Below are 19,211 nucleotides of genomic sequence, written 5' to 3' on the forward strand. Positions count from 1 at the left end.
ACCCTGCTAACCTGAGCCCACCAGCTGCGAGTGCTCACATGGCCACTGGGCCCTTCTGGGATCTGTATGGAACCTCCTGCATGCACGTTTTTAGCTCAGGGACCAAAATGTCTTTCCAGTCTCCTTTGTATCAAAGTGTAATGCAGATACATAAATGTCATACCATCACAGGTATGAGCTAAAATCCTCTTCACCCACTCTTATCTTTATTCATTTACCATTCATATTACAAAATAAACTACAAAATATTTACTAAATGCAACTTTAAATATTAAAAGCCCTAAAACAAGCTGCAGAAAGCTAAAGCAAGAACAAGTAACACTATAATTCCTGTGTCCATGGCTGGAGGAAAAGTTAAAGCAAAGTGACTGAACTCTGGAAGAAGAGGAACTTCCTTCATTGCAAGTTACATCAGGGCCTCTGCCAATATACCAGAAGATAAAATAGCCACTTTTCTAAGGCAAGATAAAGGATTAATGTTTAACTCCCCAAGCATGAGGATAGTGCCTAATGATCAAAATGGAGGTCAGATCTCTCACTGTCTTTGGCTCTGGTAGCTCACTCTTTTTCTACCTGTCTTTTACGCCAGATACTCTATTTTACCCATTCAAGTGTTGCTCTAAAGGGGTCTTTCTTCTCTTGGCTCCAAAGCTCCCCAAAAGAGGAATTTGTAGACAATTCCAAAATTAGAAGGATTAATATCATTGTTAATCAGATTGTTGTTGTTAATCAGACTGCTGGGAGATTTGGATATCCAGAAAAATATTTTGTCGCAGGATAAGTCTGGTATCCTTTGGCTCGTGAGACTCGTATTACAAACAGATCTGTGCTGAGAAAAAAAAAATTCTTCACAAGCATGTAGTCATAGAAAACAGAGCTGAAGTGGACCTTGGAAAGGTCATGTAGTACATTCCCCTGGTTCTCAGCTGGATGAGGATACCTTATAGATGGTTGTCTAATCCATCCTTTGAAACTCCTGGTAATGGAGATCCTCCCCCAGAAATCTATTTTGCTGCTTCATTTGCCTGTAAGAAAAAGACTTCTTGACCTGCTGCAATTTAAGACCAAGTTTTCTTGTTCTAAACATGGTAGAAACTGAATAGCTTACTCCTTTCTCACTTGCTTTTTCACTCTCCCCCACACAAAGGCTCTCACATCTCCCCTCAGTTTTTTTCCTGTCTGCATTAGACAGGACCAGTTCTTTCAACACCAGGTAAGCATTTAATTACATACAACTTTACAACTTTTTTTTTTTTTTCTGTCAAGGAGATCATGGATTTGATGCTGAAGCCAGAGGGCCATCTGAAGCTTCAGAAGCAGAGAAGAAAAACATGCGACAAAACCACATCAAACCAGTAAGCCCATGTTGTCTCACTGGAACTTTAGATCCTTCTCGATATACTCCATTCAGAAAACAAAAAGATAATGAGGTGCAATAAAAATAAATGAATCGCAGATAGATGCAGATTTCAAGGTTCAGTGCTCTATAGCCTAACCAAGAGTCACTTGAAGAAGAATGGCCACAGGGATGAACCTCCGTCACTACAAATCTTCTGTACCTGGACCATTTGAAGCATTCTCTAATTTTCTGCAACAAAAGCTGCTATTTCATAGCTGAGCATGGTTCAAGCCTAGGGCAGCAAGGGTTCCTCTTTGAAACTTTCCCGTGAATCATAGAGAGGAGAGTCTGTCATCCTGCCCACAGCAGCCACTTAGGGTCTTCCTCTTGGGTGGTTTGGAGTTCGCTGCTGTGTGCGTGGCCTAGGTCGTGGGGGTACTGCTTGCTGCTGCATCTGTGGCTGTGGCAGAGGCCGCTGCTGCACATGCAGCTTCTTCGGGGTAGGGTTGGAGGGTGGCTGAGGGATCTCCCGGACTATCATTTCTGTGTCCACCTGGCGAATTTGCATCATTCTCTCTTCATCTGCAATGATAGAAGGCCCAAGCAATCAGGCACAGACTAAAGTCTGACCAGAGACAGACTGTTATTTATGGTGAGCACCTGGGGAAAAGTTTTTGGCCCAAGCAAGAACACATTAAATGCTGGTCTTTCCTGGAAGGCCGCTGTCAGTCTCAGATAGCCCTGCTACTCCAGTGGAACAACCGAAGTCAGCATTGCCCGCTCCCATCAAACAAACCTGAAAGCTTTTTGGCTGTCTATCTGAGGTCAAGCCACATGTGGACATTTGGGGCAGCTCTGCCCTCTCCATTCTGGGGGACCTGACTCTGCTGGGGAGGTCCCATTTGTGTCCAGCAGAGATCCCCAACCTGAGCAGCTCTCTCATGTGAAATGGTTCACTGAAGGGAAAATGACATGAACCTACAGGCAGCAACAAAAAAATGTGTCTTGTCACTAACCATGCTGTGATGGTCCTGAAAATTTCCAGGCATCTGGAAACCTGAATTTCTACATTTTTCCAGCATTAATTTCCTCTCATTCATAAGACATAAATTCATGCTAATTGATTTTTAACGACTGACTTATCGTTTCTGATATGTCAGTCATTTTAGTTTAGGAATTGAGGAATTTACCACTTTACTGGACACTGAAATGACCTTAAACACACACTGAACTGTTTCAGACAAGCTGGTCTCTCTCTTATCTTCTCATTTTCCCTCACTTGTGCGCTTCTTGCTGAAGCCAGACCCCAGAATTGAGAATATGCTATCACTGCACTTTTGAAGGCAGTGATTTATCTTGATCAAACAAGAATAGACATAATGTAAACAATACTTAACTACGTTCCCACTGGCATTGTGCTCACAAACTATGCCACGCTTTCTGAGATGGTAATCCGTGCTTGTACTATCATCAGCTTTACTAAAGGACAGGTAAAACACTTGTCTATTCTTTCTGGTCATAACTTATGGGAGAAGTGAGAGAGCTCAGAGAGTGACCCATGCACAGATGGAGCAAGATTGCACTCCCGTTCAGTAAGGGGATAGGTTATGCTCACCCTAGCTGCCAGCCTGGGCAAAGCACCTTTGAGATATCAGCTGGAGTTTCTTTCAGACTTTACCCTCTTTATCTGGACAACACTGTTGTGATCTGAAAAGGAGCTTTTAACTCCATACTGTAGTTTGGCAACAGACTCACAGAGAGATTGACACTTGTTTAAGACCACACAGGAAGCCTGGCACAGTTTGAAGGTCAGGGGACTTGAAAGCAAGCCTTTGAGGCCAAGTTGCCTTCTCCAGCTGCAGCACGACCTCCCTGTTGTTTTAGACTCTTCTTCAGTGTGGGTCAGCAGACTCACCTCATACTGCAGCTCAGCATCCTCTTCTTTAAGTCTGTCTAGCCACCCAAATTAGGGTAGGCAACTCGTGGGTTACACCAGGAGTTGTCACCAAAACAAGCCATACTGAGAGAAGGGTTTGACAAGTCTGAGAACCTGAGTTCTCTCTCAGACTCAGTTCTGCAGTCTGAGAAGCCTGAATTTCAACAGATGAATTCTCTGTCCTTTCTGAAAACCCAGGCTCTTTAAAGTGTCCCATAATGGACCTCCAGCATTGATGGCACTTCAGCAACTTTATTTTTCAGGGAGGACGGGTTGTATGAGATGCCTGCACAAATTCACAAGAGACAAACAAAAAAAGTCTTTCTTGCCCCTTCCCCTACTTGCCATGTTTCTAAATGTGACTAGAGATTTCATGGATCTTAATTTTACAATTGCATAAACAAAATGAAAAAAATCTGCTGACAGGAACCCAACATCTTAGATTTATCCTCATAAATGTTCATGGCAGGTGGTCAGGGCCAAGTTTTGGAAGAACAGTTCTTCCTTCATGGATAAACAAAGGGGCTCAAAATCCTTTTGTTCAAAGCATATATCAGAAACCCAGACTGACAATGGCAGCTGACGCGCTGGGATTCACCACCTCCCAAACAAAGTTTTCACTCATGGTGAGACAGATAGCATGCTCCTGCTCCACAGGGAAGCTCTAAGATTTTACTTGGCTGGAAAATAATATAAAGTCCTTAAACACTTACCATCTTCTTCAAGACTTTCTGCTCTCTTCTTCCTGATACAGTAAATAAGCAATATTATGAAGATAACAAGGAAGATTACGCCTCCTACTATGCCTATGATGAGATAAAGGTCCAGCTGACCTAGTTAAGAGAGTAAAAAAGGGTGTTACAGGGCGAAAAAAATCACTGCAAGAGTAAGCCTGTGGTTCAGGCCTGATCTGACAGAATGTATCTATGACATTAATACATTTCTGATGCTTTTTTGGACCACAGTAGTGAGAACACTTCTGTAAATAAATAAATTCAATATAGCCTCCTAATTCACTGATAACAAGACCCAAGGAATCTTAAGAGGCAAAAATATCAAATAATTAGCCTACAGACCCAGAAGGAATGGCAATGTTTAGACTAGAAACCAGGAGACCCTACTCCAGGTGTTAAAGTCATCTGACCTGGCACAGAAGTCTACATCTTAGTCATCCAAACTTGCACAACATGTACCTGAGACCATTTCATGGTGTGACGCTGGCTCTTCCTAAAATCAAACGAATAGCTACCTAGTATTCTGTATTTTTCCCCATCGACACAGCCCAGGTGAAAGAACCCACCCTTTGACTTTTTTCCATACACAACAGAAAATTACCAGCCCTCACCCTCACTGGGGAGAATTTGATTTCTTCCATCTGGATTTAAATTATAAAACCAGAGCATTGATGTGTGCCAATACATTTTATTTAAATTATTCCTAGTGTCCTTCCCTGCTAACAATGGACAAACACAAAGACACTTTGATAACACAGCACAATTTATTGATATGTCTCAAACCCTTATAAGGCAGTGAGCATCCAGAGCATGCTCAGCATCTAAATGCTAAAAATATTTTTTTCTAAGTACTTCCTACTGAGCTGGAAACACTGAGACTGGATTGCCTCATACTGCTTTGGCACTTCCTCTTTAATTTTTGGCTTTATGCAAATTTAAAATAGCGAAGAAGGAAAAGAAAAATACGTATATTACACAGATTCACGATTTGTCTGGTGAACAAATATTTATATGACTGTTCTTTACCTTGACCAGATAAGGCTTGCTGGATTCTAGCCTTTGGGCTGTCCAGCCAGCATTTTGTTTATGCTTGAGAATGGGCTCTGCGAAGCAACAAAAGAGCTGAACGGAAGTACACTCGTCTTTGCTCCTTGCCAGACAAAGCTTGAAAGGAGGATATAACACTGGTATAACTCTTAACATTCACTGGGCAAGCCCATAAAAGGCAGGTCATGACACCAAAGTTGAGGTGTCTACATTACAAGGGCCAACGTCTGCCTGGGCTTCCTTTTGGAGATAGTGGAGAGAAATGAGGCCCCTCAGTGATCTGACTCTTCTCACTTATTTCAGCCACTACTTCTGAACTGAAATGTACTTTTGCCCCTTAAATTCCTGTTCTTCCCAGTCAGCTGTAAGATGAGCCCAATCAGATTTGCTCCTAGTTATGCTTACATGAAAAGCAAGCTGAGTTGAGTCTCATCTGAAGCTCGCTGGCAGTCAAAATTTAATATGATTGTCCTCAAATTCAGGCCAAATTAGGCTCTTCTAAGATGGAAATTCTACAGCAGATGAATTTTGAATAGACACTTCATATTCCTTAGTTCCAAGAGCTCCCACTGAAATGCAGGATGGGAGAAGTTTAGAGTATGTAAACATGGATTTTATCTAATTCTGCCTGGATAGAGGAAAAGTGAGACAGTAGCCAAGGGCAGCAGCAGTGGGTACATGAACATTTCTCCTTCCTGGGGCATCAGGGTTGGACTCAGCCTGGTACAGAAGGTAAAAGATTAACCCCATGGCAGCATGCAGGTCAGTCTCACCACTGTGAGGCTCAGCATACTAAGGGCCAGCAATGGTGGACAGACTTCGTAACTTTAAGAACAGTACTCATACCTGTTACCCAAGGGCTTCAGTTCCCTCTAAGTGATACTCATGATGATACTCACTATGATACTCACCTACTCCAGTTCTCAAAATATTTTGACACTCTCAGACACTTTACTGATTTTTCATCACTACTATTTCCTGGCCGGCCTCTGAAGCAGACAGACTTGCTTCCCTAAGATGTTCAAGGATGGCAGTAGAGTGGGAGGGGCGGTTGACTGAAACTTGAGGGATTTTTAATCTACCATGGAGCAGTGCAATATCCTATCCCCATACAAGAACATCTGTGAAGTTTTTAGTTTAAGTAAAAAAGGTAGTGCTATGTGGTTTGGGTGTTTTCTCACAGTTTTACACATGGTATATTTGTACCATAATGTGTCAATGTGTCAAACATTTTACTACTTCACTGTTGGTAATTTGAGAGAGAAAAGCTCTTCCACTCAACTCACCCTGTGCAAAAAGCAAGAACAAAACTTCTCAAGAGTGACCAGTTAAACCAAAATATCTAGCTGAAGGATCATGCGTGCTTGCACCAGCAATGCAGGCCTAAGCTTACCCTGTCCTTCCTTTGGGAAGTAGTGCTGGTTTTAAAGGAGTAAGTAAGGATAAAAATGAGGGGAAAGTTCTTTCCGCCTCTTGCAAACTACTGTGTGCCATTAAAACACTTTTGCATGCCTGCCTCCTCAGTTTCTTCATTATTTTGTTGCTTTACCACTACTGATGGTTGACACCATTTGAATCTGTCAGGATACCTCTTGGTCTGTAGTGATGGAGGGCAGGTTGCACTGGTATGAGTGAGCAAGATTCTCTCTCTCGTTCCCTAATGCCCTGACTAGCCTGGTCTCTGTCAGGCTGCAGTTTCCCCTCAGAAACCTCCTCCCCAGGTGGAGGCAACATGGCAGCGTGCCCGAGGCTTCTCTGCCACCCATGGGACTCTCACCCCCAGCCAAATCTCTCCATTCTCTAGCCACCCCACTGGCCCACAGGCCACAGGTCCCTGCTGGTGGTGGCACTCTGCCACAGGAAGGGAAACACCACAGGGACAAGGGGGAGCACAGCCCCCGTCGCATCCCTCCGCCCCTGCCTTTGTGCTGCTGGGGCAGAGGTGCTATAAGGGTAGTGGTGGGGCAGGCAACAGCGAAGTGGGGAAGGCAAAGGTGCAACAAGGCTCTGAAATGCCGAGCAGAGCGCACAATTTGCATCCAGGATGCTGCAATAGTGTCACCTGCCAGTAACGGCAAGGTCCAAGGTCGTTAGACTCACAATAGTAGAGGGTACTGGGAACCCTTCTGGCATCTGGAACAGCCCTGGGGATACGTACAACTACACCAGGCTCTGTGGCGCAGTGTTAGGAGAATCGGGCAAAAACAGATTTTCTACCTGCACAATCAATTTTCTTCTCAACTGTTTTTTCACTGACTTGGTTCTTTACCACACATCTGAACGTCCCAGAATAAGGTGTAAGAAATTCCACTTTTGTTGCATTCTTTTGGATTTTTTTGATTTTATCTCGTATAATTTCTGTCATAAATATATGGTCCTTAGTCTTCTGCTTCCCTTCACATCTCACCAACATGGATTTATTAGTACAGTTAACAGTGAGGTCTGGCTGAGGGACAGGTTCTGAAAAAGAAAAGAAGGAACAGACATAATCTGAGAGATTTCTCCTCTTAAAAAGCTCAATTATTAAGCAAACAGAGAATTGGCCATCAGTAAGCAATGAAAAAATAACACCAGCTAATGAAGATAGAGAAAAATGAAGAGCAAATGAGATATTCACCAGGGAGCTAGCATAGCAATAATAAAGAAAATGCAGTATTTGGCCTAACAGATTTCTGATCTCTCCTTCTGTACCATTGTACCATTCTCACTGCTGTGTTGGATGATTCTTTCAAAAAAAAAAAAAAACAAGAGGAGGTGATTGTTTATGTCAATGAGAGTATCAGTACTCCACCTTCTCCTGGACCCATTTTCAGTTCAGTATTATCTAAATTTATAACCTGAGTTTTATCCCTAATATTACTTCTCAATAGACGTATGTAGAGTTCACATCATAATGATCTTTACAGTCCAGATTGTTAACTATATGAAGTCCAATCTGAAAATCAAGTGCTGCTATAGTTTACTTCGTTATTTTGGGGCCAGGTGAGGAAGGGGGAAAGATTACTGCAATGGGGACAGAGGTGAGAAGCTGTGTGCAGCCACAAGGCTGCTTGCTTTGCATATAAATGGATCACTATCACTATGCAGTTCAAATGACTGGTGAGGGTTTAAGGGCCAGCTACCTCGTCAGCTCCAACCCTGCGGCCAACATGCACATTCGTATCAGCTACTCTGTTACTCTAGAGATACTCAGGTGGTCATGTCTGTGGCCCAGCCAGGCCAGGGTAAGGGAGGAAGATGTTTGTTGGGGAGGACATGATAGACTATGGACTTGGAATCATCCTCTGCAATTCTCATCCTGGGGTTCTGGCGCAAATGAGGTCAGCTCTTATCTGCCATGCCCTTCAGGTAGCTACTTGTGGTGCTTAATGGCACTCAACTAGCATGACAATCACAGCATGAAAATTCATCAGAATAAAACAAATTAGAAAAGAGAAAACACAACAAACAAACAAATCAAACAGAAAAGCCTCTTAGGTCTTGATGATATGAAGGAGAAAATTAGTTTACATTTTCTGTGTCTTACAAATACCTTGCTACCTTTCATTTGCAGATTCTCTATCACTGGTGATGCTGCATGAAACAGAAAAGCCTTGCAGGACTTTCCTCAGTCACAGTCAGTTGTCAGGAACATCATATGGAAAAACCACCTACAGATATAGGTGGTGTAAGCTATGGAGAATGTACATTTTAAAGCCAAGGATGGCTGACTGAAGCAAAAAGTCTGAGTTCACAATGTGATATCTGCAATCTCCCTTTCTTCCTCAGACCTGCTCCTCTTCTGCAAATTATAGCATATGTTTTTGGGGGAACCCCAAACATGAAACACTGCACAGTGGAGTTCAGGTCCTGATGATGAAGTTGTGGGATTATGTCATCAGATAATTATTATTTTTTTTAAAAAAGCAACTGTTTTCCCAGCTATAATAATAAAGTATAATTTGGCTGACAGATGACCCTAGCGCCTCAAAGTTACTAAAGGCTTTTACTTTCAAAACTACATATCAGAGGTGGAGGGGTTTCCCCACCTCACAGTAGATGAACAGTTGCATCACATAGCTAGGTTACAGCCTATTGCCCTTATTCAACCCAGATCACCCGAATGAGTCAAGCATGAGTCAAATAAAATTCAGGACCCTGATGTGGACAAGACTCCTAATGAGTGGACAGTTTGTAGCAACAGTTCGCGGTAGTGAGACACACTCTCTTCTCAATGGTTCTTTAGATAAGGGGAACATTCCTTATATAAATATCCTTTATTTAAAGGATAAAGTGTAAGATTCCTACTACACAGAATCAGTGCTAAAAACCATTCCAATTGTCTTTGCTGCTGACTCGCCGAAACATTGTTTCAGTGGTGCCAGCTGATATCATGGACTCAGTGTTGTTTGGTAGAGATGTGCACATCGGCTGAGGAAGGTCAGGGCAAAATCATCCTCTGGCTGAAAAAAACCCACCCTACATTATGGCTTTATCATCTGGAGATGTGGTATCAGGCATAAAGGGACAGAATAGCCAAGCCCATCTTCCATCTCTATCCCAAAAGCTTTGAGTTGCGATTTTTCCATTCTCTGAGGACAAGGCACAGCACAGGAATGATACCTCAGTAGGTTGAGCCTGCCTCCATGCTTTGAATCCGTGTAGCTGACTACTCTGGACTTTAAATAGCATGATCTTTGCATTTGCTATATTATGCTATCCAAGAATGGGATGCAAGAGTCTCCTCCCCCTGCACATACAAATCCTTGACTTTTTTGGTGCATCTTTGAGCAAGGGGTGTTCCTGGATATTTGGAATAGTGGAGGGAAAAACCATGAGTGCAATCATATCATTTAAATACAGACATCTAGTATCACCTACACTCCTGAGACCTCCGTATGGAGTCAGCAGATATAACACAAAGATTAGCAGCTACAGGTCAAAAGATACAACTCAGTACAGACAAAATGGTCAATGTGGGTCAAAGCCCACATTGAGGCAAGTACAGAACGCAGCAGCAGCACATAAAAGTAGGTTATGCAGGCTGCTGCTGGAAGCAACACAGCCGTTTTCAGCCCAGTTCACAGTAAGCACTCTGAGCAGTGTGGGCACTGTGTGTCACACTGCAGCATGCCCGTACCCACACAGGTGCTCGTGGCTGTTTTCTTGAAAACTGATAGCTGATAAAGAGAGGAGCCAAGCTGGAAAAGAAGACCAGAGGGATTCAAGAGCAGCAGTGCAAGGGAAGAAAAGAAAAACAGATTGCTGTCAGAAGAAGGAAGAAAGAAGTATATCTCACTGCAGTTTCCCCTAATATGGAAAGCGGGGAGAGGAGCAGGTGGCAGCGCAAACACCAAGTCTTATTCAGCTGTGGTTGGGAATCATATGAGAAGAGCAAAAACTCACCCTGAACAATGAGCATGGTTTTCTCTTCTGTCTTGAACTTTCCATCATGGTCATAAACAACTACTGAGTACTTTCCACTGTCGCTTTCTACCAGCTGCTGGATTTTCAGAGTCCCATTCAGGAATATCATACATCTGCACTGGTCCTTGTTAACATAATACTTGGGTTTTTTATCTTTTATCTGAAGTAACTTCTGGTCTCTACTCCACGTTATTTCACGTATATTCCCGCTAAAAGCAGCAGCAACGTTAAGAAGAACCGAGTCATTTACTGCCACGTAAATCGTTTTGTTGACAGCACCTTTAAAGGGAAGCACAACCAACCTCATCAGTGCATCTCGAACAGCCCCCACAGGTCCTGTCAGCAGCAGCAGCAGCAGTTGTGTTTTCTACTCCAGTTTCCCTAAGCTTCTCTTCATTACTAAGACTGCTTTCGTTTCATGCTCCAAAGTTTTTCTTGACCCTTAATTAGTTAGATGCCAGCACTTGATTCAGAGACAGTAGGAAGTCAGGGGCCTGGTTTTCAGAAGTTGCCTTTATAGTTTGCCTGAGTTATTTTTACAGATTTTGAATGTCTTGATTCATGGTCACCCACAAACTTACAAACTTAACTCTGAACTATTCCCTTCTAAAGATCAGGTCTGATCCATGTTTTGTACTTGACACTGCTGACAAACAGAGTGCTCATCACTTTAAACATTACTGTGGGTAGCAAGAAAATGAACTAGTAGAGGCCCTAGGTAGAAGGAACAGTAATAATAGTGATGGCAGTAACAGCAGCAGCAAAAATTTGCCAGTGTCAAGCTGTAAGTGAGCATGAGACACGGCACTGGATGAAGACCCAGCACTGGCAGCTTCCAATGATAGTTTCATGCTGATCTCCAGGACCCTGTACCTCCAGATTACTTGCAGTTGGTATCTCTAACACAGAGGTAAATAAGGGGTGAAGAAATGAACAGCTAACTGCAGCCTTTGAACTCACAAGGCATTGGTGATATTAGGAGATAAGCAAACAAAAAGATTTTTTTTTCTTTGAAGATCTCATTTGATCATAAATTCCTTCTGCAAAATAGTTAAAAATAACCTGCTTCACAAAGGTGCTAGCAAGACTGGGTAGCACTTACTGTGTGACTGTTGAAGATGAGTGTAATTAAGAAAACTAAGGCTACTAAGCATTATTTGATTAGGAATAGAGATCACCTACTCTTCACATGGCACCTGAGTCTCATGCCTATCTCCCCAGCACTGCTTTGCAACCTTTGCAAGGCACACTCATCTCTGTAGTGAACCTAAAGAGCCCACTGGGGCTTCTGTATGCACGTGTTGTCTGGAGGTCATTTCAAGTAAGGTAGTGTCTCCACCCTGATAGTGGGTGGGAAAATTTCAAAAAAGCGATGGAAAAGTACTTACAAGTTTCAGATTAAATGTGCTCTTCAGTAACTGAATATACCTTCAGAATCAGAATTTACTTCATTTGTCATTTTCTATATTTTTTTCTCTTCAATTTATAGAGTATAGCCGTTAAGTAGGATCAGATTTCTCTTCACATTATCAGGTAGAGCTGATTCTGCTCTAATGTTACATATTTTAAGCACTTCTTCCCCACAGAGAAAAAAAAATGTTTATACATTTTTTATTACAGTTCTTCAGTATAGAATATAATTCTTTATTCATTGTGCCTAGGACAATCATAAAGTATGTCATAGAAGGGAAACTGAAATCAAATTGCTACTTCATAAAACTAACAATATTAGAGATAACCAAAGAATTAAAATTCTCTGCGGCAGGAAGATTACACTGAAGTGTTCCCAGCAAGTTGCCCAGCAGTCTAAGGAGAAGTTATTCGTTCGCTATCACATTTCTTACAAAATATTTGAAATATCTAATGAGATGTTCTGAAAAAAAACTACCAGTCAAACAATTTGAGAACCATCGATCTTCCATAGAGATGACACACCAGATTATATTCAAATATTTGAATTCTGGTACTTGTTTCTGTTCGCAGACCGACAGATATTTAGAGCTAGTAGAAGGATTTATTCCTTCATTTTGAAGTCAAATATATATATATATATTTCTTTTTCTTGGAAAATTCAGTGGCATCCCTGTGGATATATCACCTAGCCATATCTGGTCACTGTTTCACAAATCTGCAAAGTCTCACTGACAGAACGCTGAAGATCCTACATGAATGATACTGAAAATCTGTTTAGATAATAAAACAGCGTTTCTGCTAACGCCAAAAAACGTGTTCTTCGAAGGGATCGGAACCAGTGACATGGAGCTCACTTGCAGTCACAAGAAAAATCAGATCATTCACAGGCACAGAGATGAAAACAAAGGCTCCAAAATAGCTTCATAAAAGTAAGGATGTCTTTTGTTTTAAGGTTTCGTATATATTTGAAACAAGTTGTTCTATTCAAGTGAATGATCTTTGGTTTTGCTACACAGGATGTTTTGTATATCAAGTACAAAAATAAATTCCTTATTTATCTATTCATTTTGTTCTGAAGGAGAAAAAAAGCATTAAAAAGCCATACATATGATCTATAGTTGAATGAATGGAAATAAAATCTATGAGCAATGGTATTGTCTGCATCTTTTAAAACCTTCTCCAATCTGTGAGTTAACACCTTAATTAAATTTTTAGATTAACATTTTTAAAATAATGAGTGCAATAATGCACAAGAATACAACAAATATGTATTTTCTTACTGCTTTTCACAGCCTAGACTCCTTCAACTCCACTTGCGTCTGTCAGGATGTATTACTGTTTTTGTTAGAATTTATGGAATAATACAATTTGCACTTTCAACAGATTGAGCAAATCTTTGATAAGAAAAGGAAATTACATGAGATAATGGCTCTACACAATGCATCATGAAATGGATCTCAAACACACTACAAGCTACCTTGAAAGCAGAGAGAAAACAACTTGCTGACATTTCTTATTATACATGTGTAAAATTAAGGTTCATAAACTTAAAACCAGAACTGTTTACAGATTATTATTATAATAATTGGAATAAGAAAACTCAGGTCCGGCCCTGTCCCTGGCTGAAAGCTAATAATAGCAATACCCTAAAGATGTCCAAATACTTTATCCATCAGGAAAGCAGAGCTAGTCTGTTATCAGTCGTGGCCCACCAAGCTTTAAATGCTTTAAAAGGCAATGTTAGCAAAGCTACGCGAAAAAGTAAAAAAAAAAGATAATGCAAACTCACATTTTACACTGGAAAATAAAAGCAGTAAGAACTTGACAAGGAAAAGTCTCCCAGAGTTCATTTTCAGGGTCAAAACTCCAGCGCCTTCTCGCCCAACGATAGCTGCTGGCAGGTGCAAAACTGTTGTGCTGCGCGGAGGCAGCCGTAGGATGTGCCTGCACAGCCTTCCTGCCCCGCTCTCCTCCTCCCATCGCTCGCCACAGCACATCTCCTTTCTTGCCCCACCACAGCAGTGCTGACAGAAATACTTCCTCCTCTGCTGGCTCCTCCAAGATGGGTGACACACGTCGAGCAGGGAAATGGGCGCTCCCCGTGGGAGGAGGCACCAGGGTCCGCCAGGGTCCAAGGCCTGTGGGAGAGTTGGTCTCCCACCACCGTCTTGCGAAGGCATCACACAGAAGAGAGAGGCAAGGCCTCCTGCTGAAGCCATCACATCGGCCACTTCGCGGAGATCTCTTCTCCGGAAACGATGGAAACATGGCCTCGGTCTAGGCAAAAATCGTCCCCTCAGCTGATGTTTGAAAGGTGGTGAGAAGAAAGCTGGGTGAGGGTGTAGTGAGCAGCAATAGGCAATGGCTAGAGATGGTGAGGATTTTGTGCCAGTTCCTCCTTGGCACAATCTTTTTGCAACCGCAGTCAGTGAAATCTCCCAACTAGATTCAGACAAAGAGAGGACAAGAGAGAAAAGCTGCAACACATGAAATGTTAATTTTTAAGTAAACCTTTCCCTCTAATCCCTGTCATTCTCCTTGAGGTAATAGCAAAACCCTACAAGACCCCACTCTTTCTCTGCCTCTGTCATATTTGGAGCGGCACCAAAGCTGGTAACAACTTCCCTTCTTGCATAAAAGGATAAAAATAATTGCTAGACGTAAAACACGAGGAGATCAGTCAGCCCTGCTGTCTCCCTGCAGCAAACCATGCTTTCCTTCCTTCTTTTTGCCATTGTTTCCTTGCAAAGAACTGCAACAGAGGTACACGCAAAGGCGAGAGAAAGCTGTGGGCGCAAGACACGCTTTGGATCCAGGCTTTGGACACTCACGCTTGGGTTTCCCCCAGTGGGGACATTGCCAGCACGCCCCAGGCTGGGCCCTGACAGTACTGTGGGACACTCTTCCTGCCCGAGCTGGCAGTGATGGGCCAGGTTTGTACCACCAGGGCTGCAGGCAGTGTCACCAACCCTGACCTCTCCTGCTCTTTGCATGAGTGACTTCTGATCTTCACCACACATGAACAGCAGGCAGGAAGGTTTGCTTCTCAGGGCATGTGGTGCACATGGAGCGTGCACAGAGCCTTCCCCTGGTCCATCTGCCACCCTGGGAGGTTGGTCTTGATGAAGAGGGCCCTCACCAGTGCCCTTGTGCTGCCCCAAGGCTCTGAGGCAAGGAGCAGCTGAACGTGCTAAAGTTCATAAAACAGGGCAAAGGGAGGCCCCCGACGTGCTGAAACCACTGCCCTCACTCTTGTCTTGGTGTTTTATTGAGGCAGCACCATTTAAAAGCACCTTCCAGCTAGAGTATCTGTTACCACAACCAACGTCTCAACAGTCAGGTTCAGGATAGTGTCACCGTTCTTTTTGGCCATCCCTCTTTATTTTCATTACAGAAGAATAGACTTTTTGTTGACTGCATTTCTCTTTTTTTCCCTGTACACATCACTTCGGGCTAGTCATAAAAACTTGCTGAACCTTAGAGGCCACTTTGCAGAGCTGCAACTCTATAGTGTAAGCACAGTGGAAATTTACTGTAGATGTTTTGTGCCATGCATGTAAGATGCAGTAGGTCGGAACTATGGTTCTAGTGGTTATTTGTGTTATGAATCCTACCTTAAGCTATGTAATTCACTGTATCTTAATAAACGCAAACATCTACTTTCCTCTTTCACTGAGGTTGCTTAAATAATGCTTTTTTAAATAGATGGTAGCAAATTCATGTCAATGTTAAATCCTGCTCATCTTCTCTCCAGAAGAGCCTTCTCAGAAGAGCCTCTCCATCTACAGCTGGTTCTCCAGAAAAAGCAATAAACAATCATTTGCTAAATAACAAAGTTTTAAACTATCAGCAACAGATTAAGGAACAAAATTTATCAGAAACAAAAGCATCAAAAGAAAAAGATTCCCAAGGGCTCAACAGCTGGGCAGGAATATATCCAAACAAATGTGTAGCTTGCACAACTGTCTTCATGTCTTCCTATCACAGCAAGAGAAAGCTCGACCAAAACTATGCCCGGCGAGCAAAGGGAAGTGGCAAGTTCTTATCGTTCCCCAGTATGCCTAAGCTTGGTCAGAATCTTGGCTTCCTACCACTCTTCTCCCATCACATTTGATACCACTCATACTGGAAAGTGACATCAGCAGAAAATCTTGACAGCCAGCTAGAATTAGTCAATACAGAAGGAAAAAAAAGAATGGTATTTCTCTTTTGCCTCTGTGAAAAGATTTCCTTTTGTTCCTCTTGGCTGGCTTATCAAAACCACCACAATATATTCCCTGCAACTGGCTCACAAGAAGGATGGAGAGGGGTGAGCAAGAAATGGCCAATGACCAAGGCCGCACATCACCAGAGAGGCTTTTGTTCAGGCTCAGGAGAACTGTAATCTATCACAAGGAGAAAAGCACTTGTTTGGGGAATGTTTGGCATCAAATGTCAGAGTAAATAAGAAGAAGTGGCAATGGGTACTGCTTTCTGGAAGAAAATATCATATTTTACAGGATGACAGAAGATAGACCTTTTCTGAATTCCCAGAAGACTCCTTACTCTTGAGGGAGGAAAAAAAAAAAAACCACAAAACAAACAAAGAAACAAAAAACAGTATATGACTCACCTTTGCTTCTGCACCCCTGATAATTATTCCACTGTCTTTTCTTCCTTCTGAATCCTCCACAGGGGTCCCTTTGTCCTTTAAGGGATCCTTCTCTTTTAGTCCTGCCATGATTAATCCTGTGGTGAGAGGAAACCAGCAGTAGAAGCCATCCCATCCAGCAGGTGAACTGCTGCTCTGGGCCCAGTGTGCCATACAGGAAAAGTCCTCACACATCCCACGTTTGGCAGGCAGTTCAACATTCATTAACACTGACTGCCAAACAGTCGACAACCCATTTACCTACGTCACTACTGCTCAGGCAAATTCCCCTTGCTGTACTGAATCCTATGATTTCAGGTTTGACACTTGTTTCAGATGAAAAATTCCTTACGCTAGTAACACTGTGATGAAAATCTCTGTCTTAATAAGCTTTTAATGCTCATTGTTTTAAGTTATATATTCCTTTATGAAAGTCACTGTTGCAATTCTTGTTTATCGTTTGCTTACCATTTTTTTGACTTTTTTCTTTTTTCATTTTTTTTCATTTCATTTCATTACATGACTTTTACCATCAAATAAAACTTTCACTCCTTAGCCTTGGGAACATACATCTTGCCTTCAAAAAGGACTTTTTAAAGCAAAGCTGAGCCAGTAACACTCAAAAAAAATATAGCCACTGAATCGTATTTTTTTTATTCCGTCTCCATATGTGATACGTGAATAGATGGTAATTCCCTTGAATATACTGTATTTGTAATTCTAAATGACTTGATGAAAATTATCTCTGAGTAATTCTTGATCTGTAATACCTCTAGTTTTTAAAAAATTAACTGATAGTGAAAATATGAGTAGTTGTGATCAGTTTAGATGAACTTCAAAAAAAGCCCACAGAACTCAGGTTCAAAGTTTTTCTTTTTAATTAACATTCAATATTAACTCTAAAGTGCTCACTTCGAGAGTCACATTAGCAAATACCTATGATAAAATATTTACATACGATATGGAATATGCTAACTAGGAAAAGGAATCCATTAAAAAAGCCCACACTGGCCATCCATATTTGCTATGTACAGATAGACACCTTCCATTTACTGTTTGCCTTTGTACAACAGCATGAGAAGCAGAATAAAGATGATGGTTCCCAGTCCTGCAGAGCCCATAAACCAAGCAGACATAGGCCTAGTATCCCCACCTCCTAGAAGGAAGACATTCCCTACATTCTCACAACTGCCCCCAGGAACACACAGAGTAAACTAAAAACCCACAAACCTGTTTTCAGCTCAGTTTGGGGTATCAGACATTCCTAGGTATAGATCAGGAGGTTGCTGAGCCTGACACGATGCCAGACTGGAAGGAAACTTGAAGGTGAGTGGAGGCACAAAGGGACATGGATGCCAGCATTAACTTTTGCAGCAGAATCTCTATCTTCAGAAATATCTGAACATGGAGACACAGAGGACAGAGAGAAGAGTCAGATACCTAAACTTAGATTGTAAACAGTTTGATGAATTCAGGTTCACCTGGACACCAGGCAGTCAGGCCTGAAAGAAAGAAAGACAGAAAGACAGAAAGAGAGAAAGACAGAAAGAAAGACAGAAAGAAAGACAGAAAGAAAGACAGAAAGAAAGACAGAAAGAAAGACAGAAAGACAGAAAGAAAGAAAGACAGACAGAAAGAAAGAAAGAAAGAAAGAAAGAAAGAAAGAAAGAAAGAAAGAAAGAAAGAAAGAAAGAAAGAAAGAAAGAAAGAAAGAAAGGCACGAATTTACTATGCATGAGCCTAAGACCTCAGTTTTTCTTCAGATTCACAGACCGTTCCCACCACAGCATGAACACAACCACTGCTCACATTTACAACACAAGCTTCATAGGTGCCCCCTATGTAACCCAATAATTACATACACAGACACTAGGACATCTGTACAGCAACATGGAAAAACGTTGGAAGATGGGGTATTACTGTTTCATTACCGGAACATAGATCTTTACTAACATGAGATGATTTTGTAGGGATACATAGATTCTGAAAGGTAAAATACATAGAGGGATCATTTCCCTTTTCTTACTTCATTATTATACATTTTTGCTTTTTGCTTCTACTTATCTCTTTTAGTCAGGTAAGAACTTTCCTATTGTTTCCCATTTATGTTCACCTACAGCATGAAATACATTATAAGAAAAGTGCTTACATATTTTATTTCATGCCACTTACTACCTAGCATATGCTACAAGTGAGGTTTTTCTCTTCCCACTACAAAACTGACACTGAGTCAAATCTAAGTGTCCACATTGTGAAGTGCTAGAAATCACTGTCGGCTTGTCTCAGTTTCCAAAGAAATCACATCCCAAACCCACACTTCCCATAGCACAGAGCTTCCCTTGTCCACTGAGCACTCAATTAACACAGCAGGGGACCCTGCCCCACGCTGAGCCCCTCGAAGCCAGGGTATGTAGGTCCCAGGACCCTTGCACAAGGTGCCGCCATCAGCAGCAGCTGGAGGAAACAGCCCGAACAACAGCTCGCCTCGCCTGGAGGGCAGGACAGACTCATCCCACAGGCACCCTGGCTCCATCGACAACCCAGAGGGGGCAGGACTGGCACAGCGTGGCCTCGCCAAGGCTGCCAGAAACCCTGAAGAGCCAGCACAGAGATCCTGGTTTCCGGTCAAATTCCCGACGGCAACATAAACATCCATATACTCCTGTTATTCTGCCAGACAGGGCTAACCCTACAATGGTAAAGTCA

General features: G+C 42.2%; 1 protein-coding gene across 1 annotated transcript; it reads right to left on the reverse strand.

Annotated features, from left to right (window-relative positions):
* Window positions 1-1,711: 1,711 nt before the first annotated feature.
* Window positions 1,712-10,769, reverse strand: CD2 (CD2 molecule). Its single transcript, XM_010224554.2, has 4 exons — window positions 10,442-10,769; window positions 7,274-7,516; window positions 3,989-4,108; window positions 1,712-1,921 (listed from the first exon to the last, which is right to left on the reverse strand). The coding sequence occupies exons 1-4, from the start codon at window positions 10,767-10,769 to the stop codon at window positions 1,713-1,715; spliced, it is 900 nt and encodes a 299-aa protein (XP_010222856.2). The 3' UTR covers window position 1,712.
* Between the last annotated feature and the right edge of the window lie 8,442 nt (window positions 10,770-19,211).

This window comes from Tinamus guttatus, unplaced genomic scaffold, assembly GCF_059628265.1.
Source record: "Tinamus guttatus ecotype Peru unplaced genomic scaffold, ASM5962826v1 Tinamus_guttatus_pri_ptg000035l, whole genome shotgun sequence".
Taxonomy (NCBI): Eukaryota; Metazoa; Chordata; class Aves; order Tinamiformes; family Tinamidae; genus Tinamus; species Tinamus guttatus.

What these genes read in the sequence shown, in the direction of transcription:
- CD2 (XM_010224554.2), bottom strand. Translation starts at nt 10,769, where the DNA reads ATGAGGTTGGTTGTGCTTCCCTTTAAAGGTGCTGTCAACAAAACGATT. An exon ending in AACCATGCTCATTGTTCAGG is followed by an intron (nt 7,517 to 10,441) that starts GTGAGTTTTTGC and finishes TTTCTTTTTCAG; the next exon opens with AACCTGTCCCTCAGCCAGAC. An exon ending in AGAAAGTCTTGAAGAAGATG is followed by an intron (nt 1,922 to 3,988) that starts GTAAGTGTTTAA and finishes CTATCATTGCAG; the next exon opens with ATGAAGAGAGAATGATGCAA.